The sequence below is a fragment of the Populus trichocarpa genome, chromosome 6 (genome assembly GCF_000002775.5).
Source record: "Populus trichocarpa isolate Nisqually-1 chromosome 6, P.trichocarpa_v4.1, whole genome shotgun sequence".
Taxonomy (NCBI): Eukaryota; Viridiplantae; Streptophyta; class Magnoliopsida; order Malpighiales; family Salicaceae; genus Populus; species Populus trichocarpa.
The window spans coordinates 16,495,567-16,514,806 of NC_037290.2; the positions used below are offsets into that span (position 1 = coordinate 16,495,567).

The following is a 19,240-nucleotide window of genomic DNA, read 5'->3' on the forward strand; positions in this document are numbered from 1 at the left end:
CCTGCAAGTGATAATGAGTGTATGATATTACAATATATAATTAACAGTATATTACTCACAAAGTTTAATTAGTATTACACATATATAAACTTACTGAATAAAAGGTCTCAGCTCATCACAGTTAAATAGAATATAGTTGTGTGCTTGTTTGAACTCTATTTCCGATAAATATCTTCCTCTTACGGCATTGTTAGGCGTGGGTCGTCCAGTATTGGAGAATATTGACAAGTTCCCACCGGAAGGCACTTCACTGCCATCGTCATGCCGTGGAACGCGATTGATTCTCGTTCTCAGATGAGGTTCGAAATAGTATGAGATAAATGTTGAGATCTCCTCAACAATATAGGCCTCACATATCGAAGCCTCAACATGCGCCTTGTTCTTAACCTTTTTCTTGAGATTAAACAAGTACTTGCATTGAATTAATCAAGTATTTTCAATTAAGAAAAACATAGAAAATACTTTTATATATGAATTACATTGCAACTGTAATATCTAACCGTTCGAATGGATACATCCATCTATATTGGACCGGTCCTCCAGCTTTTGCCTCGAACGGTAGATGTATAGGGAGATGCTCCATTGAGTCAAAAAATGATGGAGGGAATATCATCTCAAGTTTACATAGTGTCTCAATGATATTCGTTTGAAGCCTCTCAATGTGATCAACATTTAACTTGCTGGAGCATATATCTCTGAGGAAATGACTGATCTCCGTGAGTGCATCCCATATTCCCTTTGGCAACAAATCACGAAAAGCTAATGGGATGAGTGTTTACATAAACACATGGCAGTCATGACTCTTCATTCCATACAATCTGCAGTCCTCTATATTAACCAGCCTTGATATGTTTGATGCATGTCCATCCGGAAAACGCAGACTCTTAAGCTATTTGTAGACTAGCAGTTGTGCGTTTTTCTCTAACGCGAAGCTTGCTCTTGGTTTTGCGACCCGTGACTCATCATAAACCAACTCCATATTTTTATGGTTACAGTATAAAGCTATATCCAATCTAGCCTTGATGTTGTCCTTTGTCTTCCCCTTCACATCCATGACGGTGTTGAAAATGTTCTCAAACATATTCTTTTCGATGTGCATGACGTCAAGGTTATGACGGAGCAAATTGGTCTTCCAATAAGGAAGCTCCCAAAAGATACTTCGCTTTACCCAATTATGGGTCAAACCAAAACCAGGAAACTTTTGCTTACCTGATTGAAGGCCAAACACAATGTCACCGTACTCTGATACAACATCATGCAATTCTTCACCAGAAAGACGCGGGGATGCAACATCTTTTTCAACTCTGCCAACAAAGAAATCTTTTCTGTTCTTTCTGCACCTGTGATTAAGTGGCAAGAAACGACAGTGACAGTAAAAAAAAGAAGCTTTACCTCTGTTTGCTAGCGTGAATGCCTTGTTGTTTTCCATGCAGTATGGACATGCGAGTTTCCCATGCGTGCTCCAACCAGAAAGCATTCCATAAGCTGGAAAATCATTGATAGTCCACATCAAAGCTGCCCTCATAAGGAAATTTTGTTTCCTCGATATATCATAAGTCAGAGCTCCGGAGGACCACAACTGCGTCAACTCATCAATCAATGGTCGAAGACAAACATCTATATTCCACCCCGGGCTGTTTGGACCGGGTATGACAGTAGATAAAAACATGAACTCCAGCCTCATACACATTCCCGGTGGCAAGTTATAAACTGTGAGTATGACCAGCCAATAAGAATAAGGAGCAGCAAATGACCCAAATGGGTTGAATCTGTCTGTACACAACCCAAGATGCACATTCCTTGATTCAGCTGAAAAGTGAGGATGCACATTGTTAAAGAGTTTCCACGCTTCGCCGTTAGAAGGATGCACCATCACTCCATCAACCGTATCATGTGCTTGGTGCCATGTCATGTGCTCAGCAGTCCTTGGTGACATGAATAACCTCTGCAGTCTAGGTGTGATCGGGAAGTATCTAAGTTTTTTATATGCCACTAGAGTCTTTCCCCTACCAGTTATAGGTTTGTAACGGGAATGCCCGCATGTCATGCACTCGGTCATCTCAGCATTTTCAAGGTAGTATAACATGCAGAAGTTAGGGCACATGTCAATTTTCTGGTATCCTAAACCGATGGATTTCATCATGGACTTCGCAGCATAGAAGTTCTCTTTCAGCCTGTTCCCTTCAGGTAAAATGTTTCTCGCCCATTCAATAATCTTGTCATACCCGACCTCACTCAACCCGTGATCTGACTTGATGGTGAACACCTGTGCTACGACCGATAATTTATTGTGGTTCCTGCAGCCATCCCATAATCATTCGTCAGAATCTTTCAACAAATCAAAAAACCTAGCTGCATCTGCATTAGGTTCTTCTTCTACGATTGGACATTGACTGACATTACCTTGATTCATTTTCATTGCATTCATAACCATATTTCGGTAAGGATTAGTGTTGTCATTTGTCGCTTCATGCACGTTGCTAGCACTAGAAGTAGACCCAACGATCGTTTCTCCCATTCTCCTTTTACTAACAAATACTTCTTCATGTGCATACCAACACTGATAATTCTCTATAAACCCTTTGTGTAGAAGATGCATCATTACAACATCTGGATGCAGATATTTTTTATTTTGACACTTCCTGCATGGACACTTAATACCGCCTCCAGTAAAATTTCTGGGAATAGATGTTGCGAAATTAATAAAACCCTGAACCCCGTTACAATAATCAATCCTCCGCAATCCTTGGGGTGAATCTCGATACATCCATGAACGATCATCCATGACTTATATCGAACCTCTATAAAATTATGATGACATCATGTATTAATTAACTAAGTTAGGTAAATAAACTTGCAAAAATATTACTTTACCACTCCAACAAACCAATCACAACTTCTCATAAATATTAAATATTCATTATCATTTATCAACGTCCATACAAATTAATATATATAAATTTACGAAAATTACCACTCCGCAATACCATTGATAAAACTTTAAACGGACCCATTAAGCAAGCTATTAATTATTTCAAAACAGCACATATAATTCGGTAGTTCCATAAAGTTTTAACAATTTACAAATAAATACAATCTTACAAAATCTAAAACAAACCATAACCGGTATAGAATTATACATTCATATACTACAAGTTTGTTTGAGAAATAACAATAAAACATGTACATCTACTAACAAAATACATATACTGAAAAAACAATAAAATTGACATTTAATTAAATGTTAAAATTTAAAAAGATAGAATTACTTACAAAAATTGATAAAATCCGTCGGTAAATCAGAACATGGATGTTGTGACCACAAAACTTCAAGAAATATAACTTGTTGTGCTGAGATGAGGGAGATTTTTGTTTGGGGGGGTGGGGGCTGGTTGTTTGCAGATGGGGAGAGTTGGGCTTAGGAAGAAGAAGGAGAAATAGAAGAGGAGATGGTCGGCAGAGAGGACATATATTAACCTTTTCCGACGGTTTCACCGACAGAAAAGCCGTCGGTGACGCCGTCGGTGATTCTGACGGAAATATCGACACGTCACCATACGGATCTGGCATTTCGAATCCCTCGGTGATTTCATCGGCATTTTAAACGGTGAACCGGTCACGTCACTGTACGGGCTGTCGTTTCGAATCCGTCGGTAAAAATAACCCCGCCAAAACCTCCACGTCAGCGACCAGCCTTTTTTTTTAAATTCGGAAACTTTTCCGTCTGTAATTCAGTCGATAACTACCGACGGACATTTTCCGTCGGTAGTTACCTACTGAATTACGGACGGAAAAGTTTCCGTCGGTAATTTCGACCTCAAATTACCGACAGAAATATTTCGTCGGTAAATCCGTTGCTATTTAGCGAATTTCTGGTAGTGATTATTATTGATGGAATCTGTATACTTTTATAAAGGCAAGGGAATTTGTAATAATGTCTTTCTTTCTCTTGAAGATTTGCAATTTTTCAATGCCTACCATCATTGATTAAATGACATGGGTGTCAAACTCAAAAGGTTTAAAATATTCTTTATATTCTTAATAATTTTTTAAAATTTAAAAATATTGACTCGTTGCGAAGCGCGAACCAATATACTAGTAGATTCACTGTAGCTTAGGGACCAAATGCAAAATGTGCATTAAATAAAAAATATACATGCACCCTCCTTTGTTTGATTGCGAAGGCTATTAACAAAACCTAATTGACAATGGAAAATTACCGTAACTCCAAACTCATTGTGCATATAGAATAAACATAAGAAATATATATATATATATATATATATATATATATATATATATATATATATATAAAATTGGGAATGAATCACCCATCACATCACAAGGTTTAATGACATTAAAGGTTCTTTTGATATCGATTTTTTACAAAGACACATATTTCTCTGTTTGCAATGAACCTAATTTTATATTAATGTTAACTTTTAAAGAGGATGGATACACGTGTCAACTTCTTATTACTTCCAATTGCTTAAATTGAAACAACATATATGTTTTCGTCAAAAATAAATAAAAATACATATCATCATATAAAATACAAATCAGACACACGATAGCTTGTGGACCAGAACGCCTAACCTTGTCCCTCTGTCATAAATGCCCGGCTTCCATTTTGGATTTTCCTCGTCTTGTTCAGATTTTTAATAATTTCAGCTGCAGCTCCCCACATGTTTCACATTTACTTTATTACACGCTTCCACTGTAATTGAATGATTGTCGCATCTTCTCACTGGCGTCCCAAAGTGGACTTCATATCATCATATAAAATTTATCTATGAAATCCTTTAGAATTGTAAAATCAGTATTTTTCTCATCTGCAGCCATGAATTTTAAATTGATTTCAATGTTTGATGATTGCTATACAAAACATTTTTTGAAATAAATTATCGCCTGAGATATATTCTAAGAAACTCTAACCTGGAAAATTCACTGTGGCAAAAAAAAAACTTCAACACAATTCTCTTCTTTTTCCTTTTCTTTTTTCTTATTATCTATTACTATTCCTCTTTTTTTTAATTATAGATGTCCAGACCGGCTTATACGCACCTCGACTAATCTCTTGAAATCTTAAAATTAAAAACCATGTAAGCTTCTAGTAACTCCTGAAATTTATAACACTTGAATTAATGACTACTATTTTTTAGTTGCATGGAAAGATGGTTTTTAATATTTAAATTGTTCCCATCCATCCCGTTACCAATAATTATTATACTCACTATTATTGATATCAAAATCACAAATAAATTGATAAAAAATTATAAAATGATTGGACAATTCATCCAATTCAGTCAAAAACATATTTATTTGGAATCTTTGTATATTTTTTTTTAATTTTCAAAGATGTGATCAAACACATGCTAAAATCGAGTACGACATGGCATGCTGAAATCTAATAAAAAGTTGGTCCTTAAATTAAATTTATATGAAGACAACAAAAATGAGTTTAAAATTAATGATTCACACCATTCACTACAAGATTTCACAGTTTTACCGACGGAAATATTCTGTCGGTGTGTGATTAGAAGTTCGTCGGTGATTTATTTACCGACGTCTTCACCGACGGATTCGGTCCGTCGGTTTTCCCTTCGTCGGTGATTTCCCTTTCCCTCGCTATATCGGTCGGAAAAACAAAAAAATCATTTGCCGATGGTTTTACATACGAAATTTGCGCGCCAAAAAAAAAAGTTTCCCACTTGAAATATACCGACGGATTTTTATTCCGTCGGTGATATCGGGATTTACCGACGGCTATGTACCGTCGGTAAAGCTGTCGATGAGTGTTTGAAATATCGACCGAATATATCCGTCTGTAAATTCGTCAGTAAGTGTGGCAACTACTGTCAAATGTCGACGGATTAAGTCCGTCAGTAAGGCTGTCGGTGAGTGTTTGAAATACCGACCGAATATATCCATCTGTAAATACGTCGGTGAATGCTACTGTCAGATGCCGACGGATTCATTCCGTCGGTAAAACCCTTGGTAATAGTTTTTTCTAAATTTGTTTTTAAAAAATTATTTAGAATATATAATATAAAATTATATAAATTAATGGTAATAAAAACCAATTATAAAAATAAAATTTATATTAAACATCAAAAACAAAAAATCAAAGTTAAATAATATTCATTACAAACTGAATATGTTTCAAAAAAAATATTAAATGAAGTTTTAAAGGTAAATAATGTTTATTACAAATTAATATAAAGGTGGAGCTGGAGGAGGAGGAGGAGATCCTGAAGGAGGAGGCTGGTGGTTATACGGCCAAAAAGGATTAGGCGCACATGTTCCACTATGTGTTGCCATGTTCATGACCATTTCGCGAAGCTGTTCATAAGCCGCTTTTTGTTGTTCAGACTCCGCTTTTTGTTGTGGTTGAGACGCTTTGATTTGTTCAGACTCCGCTCTTTGTTGTGCATGAGACGCTTTGAGTTGTGCGTACTCCACTGATAGGTGGTTGTATTTGTCGGTGAGTTGAGCCGTGTGTTGCTGCAAAGCCACGAACTCCTTAGATTGGGAGCTTGATATTGATTGGGAGCTCCCAACGGTTGAAACACTACGGGTCGACCGCAAGTTGTCGGACGTAGTGTTGGAGAGCCCGTAAACCTGATTTTTATCGGGTCCACCTGACGATCCAACCTCCATCCACAAATCCGGATCGAATTCCGGATGGGTCAAAATATCGTCCCCGTATCTCTCCCTCAACCGATTATTATAGGTCTCCTGAAAATAAAAAAAGTAATCATCATATTCAATTCAATAAACATAATAACTTACAAAATAAAATGGTTGAACAAACATACCATGAAATGTTGAGCACGGTTATCAACGAATTGTTGTGCCCCTTTTTGGCGGTCTTGACTCAGCACGTGCGTCTCCACAAACAGCTCAATCGTGCTCGGCTCACGTCCAAGAGACGTAGCCTATAATGAAAAAAGATTTATTAACAACAACTTAATTTAACGATATATTTCATTTAAATTAATCTTACCATCTATTTCGCATGTGCAGCAAACGGAATGGAACCGCCAGTGTGCGTTGTCACCGAGCCATGAATTGGCCGATTCCGGTTGCTAGCACTAGACTGTGAGCGTCGTGTGAATCGCTTAGACGTCACGTGCTCAAGATAGTGCGGCCATATATCTTCCGGGATGTATATCGGTTTGAAACCCCTCCAAACTGCAACATCCTTCCAGCCTTGGAAACCCCTATCTCTCGCGGTTTGTTTTGCCCTTTTTTGTGTTTCATATCAACAATCACGCAACCTACTTCATGCAACCAAAAATTACATTTCGAAACATAAATTTTTGTCTAAAAAAAATCTTGTATTGTTTTCGATGTTACCTAGTTGCCGCGTGATTTTCCCACACCCTCCTCGTAACAGTGTTATGCTCACTGTCCCAGCAGAATTTGTTCTGTGTATAAATAATTAATTTTAAATAAAAATAATAATTTATTTACAATTATATTAATAAGCTGAAAATTATAAATTAACACCAACCTCAAACCTGTCAAACCATGCATTGATTTGAGGCATCCATTCAGGATGCTTGGATATCTGACTCCATTGAAACAATGGAATCTCCATCGACGATTTAAACGCCGATGATATTACTCGGGCGGCTTCAATGTTTGTGAACCTGAAAATAAATGAAATAAATTCAATAGTGATTACTTCATAAATTATGTTGTAATTTTAAAAAAAAACTAAAACCTTAAGAAACTTACATTGAAAGGTCGTCCTTCCACTATGCCTCGTACTTGCGGGTAAATTGATTCCGCTGCGAAGGCACGCCGCCTCTGCGCTGTGAAGTAGCGCTGGAAGAGGCAGCATCGGTTGACGGTGCAGGTGGTGTAGATGTCTTTTCTTGAGAGGCACCTAAGGAAATATCATTCTCGCTGCTAGACGAACTAGTTGTTACCATACGTGAGCGACCAGCTCTGGTTTTTGTTCTACGCATCTACACAATTTTATACAAATAATTATATAATTAAATTCAAATGTTAAAAAAAAATTTGACAGCACCTCCCCTATACTGGATACTACCCAAATCCACAAACATGCACATATTAACAATAGCCACAACCAATTGACCCAATCTATACTAATTATTCCAACATATTCAATTACTAATCCTTAGGTAAATTCAACATTAAGAATTACAATTCAACAAATTATTCAATAATTATACCAATACAACAATAAAATATATTCAATAAAAAAAACTCTAGACTAACAATTAAAATTAATGGAAAAAATTAAACATAAATCATGCGATAATAGAGTAAAATTAACAATTATTCCAAAATATTCAATTACTAATACTAAGGTAAATTCAACATTAACAATTACAATTCAAAAAATTATTCAATAATTATGTCAATACAACAAAACAATAAATTCAAAAAAACTCTAGAATAACAATCAAAATAAATGGAAAAAATTAAACACAAATCATGCAGTAATAGAGTAAAATTAATAATTATTCCAACATATTCAATTACTAATTCTATGGTAAATTCAACATTAACAATAAATATTCAACAAATTAACTAATAATAATTATGCCAATACAACAATAAAAAATATTCAATAAATTAAAAAAAAAAACTATAGACTTTAGCAATGAATTATGCTTACTTTAATAATGTGTTGAATTCAATACTTTATCTACATTACAAAAAATACACCAAAACAAAAAACATAACAAAAAAAAATAGCAAAAAAAAAAACCCTTAAAGTAAAATGAAATAGAAAAAACACATACCTTTTAAACTGATGAAGATTCACAAGAAAACTTGCTAGAGATTGCAGATGAAAGCTTTGAAGAATGGAGAGGAAAAGAATCGGTGAAAAACTGAGGAGAAGAAAAAATGAACTGAAGAGGCGGCCGCTGGAACTTATATGGCAGTTTTACCGACGACTTCACTGACGGATATAAAATTAATTTTTATTTTAATTTATTCCGTCGGTGAAGTGTCAAAAATCCGTCAGTAATTTTTGAATTTCGCACCAAAATTTCCAATGACCCTTCATATTTTTCGTGGTCCGTCGGTAATTCCGTCGGGAAATGCCGACGGACTTATTCCCTCGGTATAGGCGTCGGTGATTGTGGCATTTCAAGTAATAATTTTCGAACTCTCTGTGAGATGCCGACGGACTTATTCCGTCGGTATGGACGTCGATGATTATAGCATTTCAAGTAATTATTTCATGATTGTGGCATTTCAAGTAATAAATATTTCGTGTTACAAAATATATCATCCATAATCTAAATTACATGAAAAAAAGGGTTTTATACAGTGCTTCATTTTGATAGTTAGTCAGAATTTTCTTCTTCTTCGTCATCAATTGAATAGTCATCACCTTTATCGCAATCTTCAATATGGATATCATCTTCTTCATCGACATTTGTTTGTCCGCTAGAGCTCAAAATAATATTCAACTCCTTTGTGTCAACATCAACAAGACTATCATCGAAAACACGAAAATTTGAATTTTCTTCCAATTCAATCAAAGGAGCAAGTTGATGTGGTTCAACCAACTCACTAACTTGAAAGACTTCATCTCGCACACTTGTGTCTTCGTTCTCATCCTGAACAACCACGACACGACCCCGGGGTTTCGTTTTTAAAACGGACAACCAATCCACTCTTGATCGATCCTTTCTAAATGAAGGGGTGTATGTGTAATAAACTTGTTGACATTGCTTTGCGAAAACAAAGACATCGTTTATGTTGCGGAGTCTAGCTTTTGAGTTGATTTCGACCAGATCATAGTGCGGATCAACTCTAATTCCTCTGTAAGTCGTGTCATACCAATAACATTTGAATAAAAACACTATATTCTGCTCGTTATGATATTGCAGTTCGACGACCTCTTCTAATCTACCATAGTAGTCAACTTCTAACTCACTACTAGCGGATCCCTTAACACAAACACCGTTGTTGTATGTCTTTCTTCCTTGTCTGTATTCTTCAGTATGGAAAACATATCCACTGACAAAATACCCGTTGTAGCACTTACATTTTCTTTCAGGCCCCAGGCTTAGTGAAGACAATGACTTAGGCGCACTCCTTCCCATTTGATAAACCTTGTATGTAATGTACATCAATAAACAGTAAATGAACGAGAATCTCGTAATGACATGCATACGTACAGTAATTTTGCAAGTTAGAATGAGTTTGTGATAGTGCTTACATCTGTTCTGAACCACGTGACAAAATGTTCATCTTGTAATTGAAAGATCTGGGATTCGGTCAGCTGTGAGTTATTGGAGAGCAAATATTGTCGATGTTGCCTGCAAGTGATAATGAGTGTATGATATTACAATATATAATTAACAGTATATTACTCACAAAGTTTAATTAGTATTACACATATATAAACTTACTGAATAAAAGGTCTCAGCTCATCACAGTTAAATAGAATATAGTTGTGTGCTTGTTTGAACTCTATTTCCGATAAATATCTTCCTCTTACGGCATTGTTAGGCGTGGGTCGTCCAGTATTGGAGAATATTGACAAGTTCCCACCGGAAGGCACTTCACTGCCATCGTCATGCCGTGGAACGCGATTGATTCTCGTTCTCAGATGAGGTTCGAAATAGTATGAGATAAATGTTGAGATCTCCTCAACAATATAGGCCTCACATATCGAAGCCTCAACATGCGCCTTGTTCTTAACCTTTTTCTTGAGATTAAACAAGTACTTGCATTGAATTAATCAAGTATTTTCAATTAAGAAAAACATAGAAAATACTTTTATATATGAATTACATTGCAACTGTAATATCTAACCGTTCGAATGGATACATCCATCTATATTGGACCGGTCCTCCAGCTTTTGCCTCGAACGGTAGATGTATAGGGAGATGCTCCATTGAGTCAAAAAATGATGGAGGGAATATCATCTCAAGTTTACATAGTGTCTCAATGATATTCGTTTGAAGCCTCTCAATGTGATCAACATTTAACTTGCTGGAGCATATATCTCTGAGGAAATGACTGATCTCCGTGAGTGCATCCCATATTCCCTTTGGCAACAAATCACGAAAAGCTAATGGGATGAGTGTTTACATAAACACATGGCAGTCATGACTCTTCATTCCATACAATCTGCAGTCCTCTATATTAACCAGCCTTGATATGTTTGATGCATGTCCATCCGGAAAACGCAGACTCTTAAGCTATTTGTAGACTAGCAGTTGTGCGTTTTTCTCTAACGCGAAGCTTGCTCTTGGTTTTGCGACCCGTGACTCATCATAAACCAACTCCATATTTTTATGGTTACAGTATAAAGCTATATCCAATCTAGCCTTGATGTTGTCCTTTGTCTTCCCCTTCACATCCATGACGGTGTTGAAAATGTTCTCAAACATATTCTTTTCGATGTGCATGACGTCAAGGTTATGACGGAGCAAATTGGTCTTCCAATAAGGAAGCTCCCAAAAGATACTTCGCTTTACCCAATTATGGGTCAAACCAAAACCAGGAAACTTTTGCTTACCTGATTGAAGGCCAAACACAATGTCACCGTACTCTGATACAACATCATGCAATTCTTCACCAGAAAGACGCGGGGATGCAACATCTTTTTCAACTCTGCCAACAAAGAAATCTTTTCTGTTCTTTCTGCACCTGTGATTAAGTGGCAAGAAACGACAGTGACAGTAAAAAAAAGAAGCTTTACCTCTGTTTGCTAGCGTGAATGCCTTGTTGTTTTCCATGCAGTATGGACATGCGAGTTTCCCATGCGTGCTCCAACCAGAAAGCATTCCATAAGCTGGAAAATCATTGATAGTCCACATCAAAGCTGCCCTCATAAGGAAATTTTGTTTCCTCGATATATCATAAGTCAGAGCTCCGGAGGACCACAACTGCGTCAACTCATCAATCAATGGTCGAAGACAAACATCTATATTCCACCCCGGGCTGTTTGGACCGGGTATGACAGTAGATAAAAACATGAACTCCAGCCTCATACACATTCCCGGTGGCAAGTTATAAACTGTGAGTATGACCAGCCAATAAGAATAAGGAGCAGCAAATGACCCAAATGGGTTGAATCTGTCTGTACACAACCCAAGATGCACATTCCTTGATTCAGCTGAAAAGTGAGGATGCACATTGTTAAAGAGTTTCCACGCTTCGCCGTTAGAAGGATGCACCATCACTCCATCAACCGTATCATGTGCTTGGTGCCATGTCATGTGCTCAGCAGTCCTTGGTGACATGAATAACCTCTGCAGTCTAGGTGTGATCGGGAAGTATCTAAGTTTTTTATATGCCACTAGAGTCTTTCCCCTACCAGTTATAGGTTTGTAACGGGAATGCCCGCATGTCATGCACTCGGTCATCTCAGCATTTTCAAGGTAGTATAACATGCAGAAGTTAGGGCACATGTCAATTTTCTGGTATCCTAAACCGATGGATTTCATCATGGACTTCGCAGCATAGAAGTTCTCTTTCAGCCTGTTCCCTTCAGGTAAAATGTTTCTCGCCCATTCAATAATCTTGTCATACCCGACCTCACTCAACCCGTGATCTGACTTGATGGTGAACACCTGTGCTACGACCGATAATTTATTGTGGTTCCTGCAGCCATCCCATAATCATTCGTCAGAATCTTTCAACAAATCAAAAAACCTAGCTGCATCTGCATTAGGTTCTTCTTCTACGATTGGACATTGACTGACATTACCTTGATTCATTTTCATTGCATTCATAACCATATTTCGGTAAGGATTAGTGTTGTCATTTGTCGCTTCATGCACGTTGCTAGCACTAGAAGTAGACCCAACGATCGTTTCTCCCATTCTCCTTTTACTAACAAATACTTCTTCATGTGCATACCAACACTGATAATTCTCTATAAACCCTTTGTGTAGAAGATGCATCATTACAACATCTGGATGCAGATATTTTTTATTTTGACACTTCCTGCATGGACACTTAATACCGCCTCCAGTAAAATTTCTGGGAATAGATGTTGCGAAATTAATAAAACCCTGAACCCCGTTACAATAATCAATCCTCCGCAATCCTTGGGGTGAATCTCGATACATCCATGAACGATCATCCATGACTTATATCGAACCTCTATAAAATTATGATGACATCATGTATTAATTAACTAAGTTAGGTAAATAAACTTGCAAAAATATTACTTTACCACTCCAACAAACCAATCACAACTTCTCATAAATATTAAATATTCATTATCATTTATCAACGTCCATACAAATTAATATATATAAATTTACGAAAATTACCACTCCGCAATACCATTGATAAAACTTTAAACGGACCCATTAAGCAAGCTATTAATTATTTCAAAACAGCACATATAATTCGGTAGTTCCATAAAGTTTTAACAATTTACAAATAAATACAATCTTACAAAATCTAAAACAAACCATAACCGGTATAGAATTATACATTCATATACTACAAGTTTGTTTGAGAAATAACAATAAAACATGTACATCTACTAACAAAATACATATACTGAAAAAACAATAAAATTGACATTTAATTAAATGTTAAAATTTAAAAAGATAGAATTACTTACAAAAATTGATAAAATCCGTCGGTAAATCAGAACATGGATGTTGTGACCACAAAACTTCAAGAAATATAACTTGTTGTGCTGAGATGAGGGAGATTTTTGTTTGGGGGGGTGGGGGCTGGTTGTTTGCAGATGGGGAGAGTTGGGCTTAGGAAGAAGAAGGAGAAATAGAAGAGGAGATGGTCGGCAGAGAGGACATATATTAACCTTTTCCGACGGTTTCACCGACAGAAAAGCCGTCGGTGACGCCGTCGGTGATTCTGACGGAAATATCGACACGTCACCATACGGATCTGGCATTTCGAATCCCTCGGTGATTTCATCGGCATTTTAAACGGTGAACCGGTCACGTCACTGTACGGGCTGTCGTTTCGAATCCGTCGGTAAAAATAACCCCGCCAAAACCTCCACGTCAGCGACCAGCCTTTTTTTTTAAATTCGGAAACTTTTCCGTCTGTAATTCAGTCGATAACTACCGACGGACATTTTCCGTCGGTAGTTACCTACTGAATTACGGACGGAAAAGTTTCCGTCGGTAATTTCGACCTCAAATTACCGACAGAAATATTTCGTCGGTAAATCCGTTGCTATTTAGCGAATTTCTGGTAGTGATTATTATTGATGGAATCTGTATACTTTTATAAAGGCAAGGGAATTTGTAATAATGTCTTTCTTTCTCTTGAAGATTTGCAATTTTTCAATGCCTACCATCATTGATTAAATGACATGGGTGTCAAACTCAAAAGGTTTAAAATATTCTTTATATTCTTAATAATTTTTTAAAATTTAAAAATATTGACTCGTTGCGAAGCGCGAACCAATATACTAGTAGATTCACTGTAGCTTAGGGACCAAATGCAAAATGTGCATTAAATAAAAAATATACATGCACCCTCCTTTGTTTGATTGCGAAGGCTATTAACAAAACCTAATTGACAATGGAAAATTACCGTAACTCCAAACTCATTGTGCATATAGAATAAACATAAGAAATATATATATATATATATATATATATATATATATATATATATATATATATATATATATATATAAAATTGGGAATGAATCACCCATCACATCACAAGGTTTAATGACATTAAAGGTTCTTTTGGTATCGATTTTTTACAAAGACACATATTTCTCTGTTTGCAATGAACCTAATTTTATATTAATGTTAACTTTTAAAGAGGATGGATACACGTGTCAACTTCTTATTACTTCCAATTGCTTAAATTGAAACAACATATATGTTTTCGTCAAAAATAAATAAAAATACATATCATCATATAAAATACAAATCAGACACACGATAGCTTGTGGACCAGAACGCCTAACCTTGTCCCTCTGTCATAAATGCCCGGCTTCCATTTTGGATTTTCCTCGTCTTGTTCAGATTTTTAATAATTTCAGCTGCAGCTCCCCACATGTTTCACATTTACTTTATTACACGCTTCCACTGTAATTGAATGATTGTCGCATCTTCTCACTGGCGTCCCAAAGTGGACTTCATATCATCATATAAAATTTATCTATGAAATCCTTTAGAATTGTAAAATCAGTATTTTTCTCATCTGCAGCCATGAATTTTAAATTGATTTCAATGTTTGATGATTGCTATACAAAACATTTTTTGAAATAAATTATCGCCTGAGATATATTCTAAGAAACTCTAACCTGGAAAATTCACTGTGGCAAAAAAAAAACTTCAACACAATTCTCTTTTTTTTCCTTTTCTTTTTTCTTATTATCTATTACTATTCCTCTTTTTTTTAATTATAGGTGTCCAGACCGGCTTATACGCACCTCGACTAATCTCTTGAAATCTTAAAATTAAAAACCATGTAAGCTTCTAGTAACTCTGAAATTTATAACACTTGAATTAATGACTACTATTTTTTAGTTGCATGGAAAGATGGTTTTTAATATTTAAATTGTTCCCATCCCGTTACCAATAATTATTATACTCACTATTATTGATATCAAAATCACAAATAAATTGATAAAAAATTATAAAATGATTGGACAATTCATCCAATTCAGTCAAAAACATATTTATTTGGAATCTTTGTATAATTTTTTTTAATTTTCAAAGATGTGATCAAACACATGCTAAAATCGAGTACGACATGGCATGCTGAAATCTAATAAAAAGTTGGTCCTTAAATTAAATTTATATGAAGACAACAAAAATGAGTTTAAAATTAATGATTCACACCATTCACTACAAGATTTCACAGTTTTACCAACGGAAATATTCTGTCGGTGTGTGATTAGAAGTTCGTCGGTGATTTATTTACCGACGTCTTCACCGACGGATTCGGTCCGTCGGCTTTCCCTTCGTCGGTGATTTCCCTTTCCCTCGCTATATCGGTCGGAAAAACAAAAAAATCATTTGCCGATGGTTTTACAGACGAAATTTGCGCGCCAAAAAAAAAAGTTTCCCGCTTGAAATATACCGACGGATTTTTATTTCGTTGGTGATATCGGGATTTACCGACGGCTATGTACCGTCGGTAAAGCTGTCGGTGAGTGTTTGAAATATCGACCAAATATATTCGTCTGTAAATTCGTCAGTAAGTGTGGCAACTACTGTCAAATGCCGACGGATTAAGTCCGTCAGTAAGGCTGTCGGTGAGTGTTTGAAATACCGACCGAATATATCCGTCTGTAAATACGTCGGTGAATGCTACTGTCAGATGCCGACGGATTCATTCCGTCGGTAAAACCCTTGGTAATAGTTTTTTCTAAATTTGTTTTTAAAAAATTATTTAGAATATATAATATAAAATTATATAAATTAATGGTAATAAAAACCAATTATAAAAATAAAATTTATATTAAACATCAAAAACAAAACATCAAAGTTAAATAATATTCATTACAAACTGAATATGTTTAAAAAAAGATATTAAATGAAGTTTTAAAGGTAAATAATGTTTATTACAAATTAATATAAAGGTGGAGCTGGAGGAGGAGGAGGAGATCTTGAAGGAGGAGGCTGGTGGTTATATGGCCAAAAAGGATTAGGCGCACATGTTCCACTATGTGTTGCCATGTTCATGACCATTTCGCGAAGCTGTTCATAAGCCGCTTTTTGTTGTTCAGACTCCGCTTTTTGTTGTGGTTGAGACGCTTTGATTTGTTCAGACTCCGCTCTTTGTTGTGCATGAGACGCTTTGAGTTGTGCGTACTCCACTGATAGGTGGTTGTATTTGTCGGTGAGTTGAGCCGTGTGTTGCTGCAAAGCCACGAACTCCTTAGATTGGGAGCTTGATATTGATTGGGAGCTCCCAACGGTTGAAACACTACGGGTCGACCGCAAGTTGTCGGACGTAGTGTTGGAGAGCCTGTAAACCTGATTTTTATCGGGTCCACCTGACGATCCAACCTCCATCCACAAATCCGGATCGAATTCCGGAATGGGTCAAAATATTGTCCCCGTATCTCTCCCTCAACCGATTATTATAGGTCTCCTGAAAATAAAAAAAGTAATCATCATATTCAATTCAATAAACATAATAACTTACAAAATAAAATGGTTGAACAAACATACCATGAAATGTTGAGCACGGTTATCAACGAACTGTTGCGCCCCTTTTTGGCGGTCTTGACTCAGCACGTGCGTCTCCACAAACAGCTCAATCGTGCTCGGCTCACGTCCAAGAGACGTAGCCTATAATGAAAAAAGATTTATTAACAACAACTTACTTTAACGATATATTTCATTTAAATTAATCTTACAATTCGTTTTGCATGTGCAGCAAACAGAACGGAACCGCCAGTGTGCGTTGTCACCGAGCCATGAATTGGCCAATTCCGGTTGCCAGCACTAGATTGTGAGCGTCGTGTGAACCGCTTAGACGTCACGTGCTCAAGATAGTGCGGCCATATATCTTCCGAGATGTATATTAGTTTGAAATCCCTCCAAACTGCAACATCGTTCCAGCCTTGGAAACCCCTATCTCTCGCGGTTTTTTTTGCCCCTTTTTATGCTTCATATCAAAAATCACGCAACCTACTTCACGCAACCAAAAATTACATTTCGAAACATAAATTTTTGTCTAAAAAAAATCTTGTATTGTTTTCGATGTTACCTAGTTGCCGCGTGATTTTCCCACACCCTCCTCGCAACAGTGTTATGCTCACTGTCCCAGCAGAATTTGTTCTGTGTATAAATAATTAATTTTAAATAAAAATAATAATTTATTTACAATTATATTAATAAGCTGAAAATTATAAATTAACACCAACCTCAAACCTGTCAAACCATGCATTGATTTGAGGCATCCATTCAGGATGCTTGGATATCTGACTCCATTGAAACAATGGAATCTCCATCGACGATTTAAACGCCGATGATATTACTCGGGCGGCTTCAATGTTTGTGAACCTGAAAATAAATGAAATAAATTCAATAGTGATTACTTCATAAATTATGTTGTAATTTAAAAAAAAAAACTAAAACCTTAAGAAACTTACATTGAAAGGTCGTCCTTCCACTATGCCTCGTACTTGCGGGTAAATTGATTTCGCTGCGAAGGCACGCCGCCTCTGCGCTGTGAAGTAGCGCTGGAAGAGGCAGCATCGGTTGACGGTGCAGGTGGTGTAGATGTCTTTTCTTGAGAGGCACCTAAGGAAATATCATTCTCGCTGCTAGACGAACTAGTTGTTACCATACGTGAGCGACCAGCTCTGGTTTTTGTTCTACGCATCTACACAATTTTATACAAATAATTATATAATTAAATTCAAATGTTAAAAAAAAATTCGACAGCACCTCCCCTATACTGGATACTACCCAAATCCACAAACATGCACATATTAACAATAGCCACTACCAATTGACCCAATCTATACTAATTATTCCAACATATTCAATTACTAATCCTTAGGTAAATTCAACATTAAGAATTACAATTCAACAAATTATTCAATAATTATGCCAATACAACAATAAAATATATTCAATAAAAAAAACTCTAGACTAATAATTAAAATTAATGGAAAAAATTAAACATAAATCATGCGATAATAGAGTAAAATTAACAATTATTCCAAAATATTCAATTACTAATACTAAGGTAAATTCAACATTAACAATTACAATTCAAAAAATTATTCAATAATTATGCCAATACAACAAAACAATAAATTCAAAAAAAACTCTAGAATAACAATCAAAATAAATGGAAAAAATTAAACACAAATCATGCAGTAATAGAGTAAAATTAATAATTATTCCAACATATTCAATTACTAATTCTATGGTAAATTCAACATTAACAATAAATATTCAACAAATTAACTAATAATAATTATGCCAATACAACAATAAAAAATATTCAATAAATTAAAAAAAAAACTATAGACTTTAGCAATGAATTATGCTTACTTTAATAATGTGTTGAATTCAATATTTTATCTACATTACAAAAAATACACCAAAACAAAAAACATAACAAAAAAAAATAGCAAAAAAAAAACCCTTAAAGTAAAATGAAATAGAAAAAACACATACCTTTTAAACTGATGAAGATTCACAAGAAAACTTGCTAGAGATTGCAGATGAAAGCTTTGAAGAATAGAGAGGAAAAGAATCAGTGAAAAACTGAGGAGAAGAAAAAATGAACTGAAGAGGCGGCCGCTGGAACT

General features: G+C 35.8%; 1 protein-coding gene and 1 long non-coding RNA gene across 2 annotated transcripts; both read right to left on the reverse strand.

Annotated features, from left to right (window-relative positions):
- Positions 1-6,083: 6,083 nt before the first annotated feature.
- LOC127905433 (uncharacterized) lies at positions 6,084-17,574 on the reverse strand. Its single transcript, XM_052453643.1, has 3 exons — positions 17,330-17,574; positions 17,142-17,261; positions 6,084-6,738 (listed from the first exon to the last, which is right to left on the reverse strand). Exons 2-3 carry the CDS (start codon positions 17,142-17,144, stop codon positions 6,214-6,216), a joined length of 528 nt encoding a protein of 175 aa, XP_052309603.1. The 5' UTR covers positions 17,145-17,261; positions 17,330-17,574; the 3' UTR covers positions 6,084-6,213.
- On the reverse strand, positions 7,369-8,904 carry LOC127905435 (uncharacterized). Its single transcript, XR_008059412.1, has 4 exons — positions 8,784-8,904; positions 7,744-7,976; positions 7,517-7,655; positions 7,369-7,430 (listed from the first exon to the last, which is right to left on the reverse strand). It is a non-coding gene; the product is annotated as an uncharacterized LOC127905435 (long non-coding RNA).
- Positions 17,575-19,240: the final 1,666 nt, after the last annotated feature.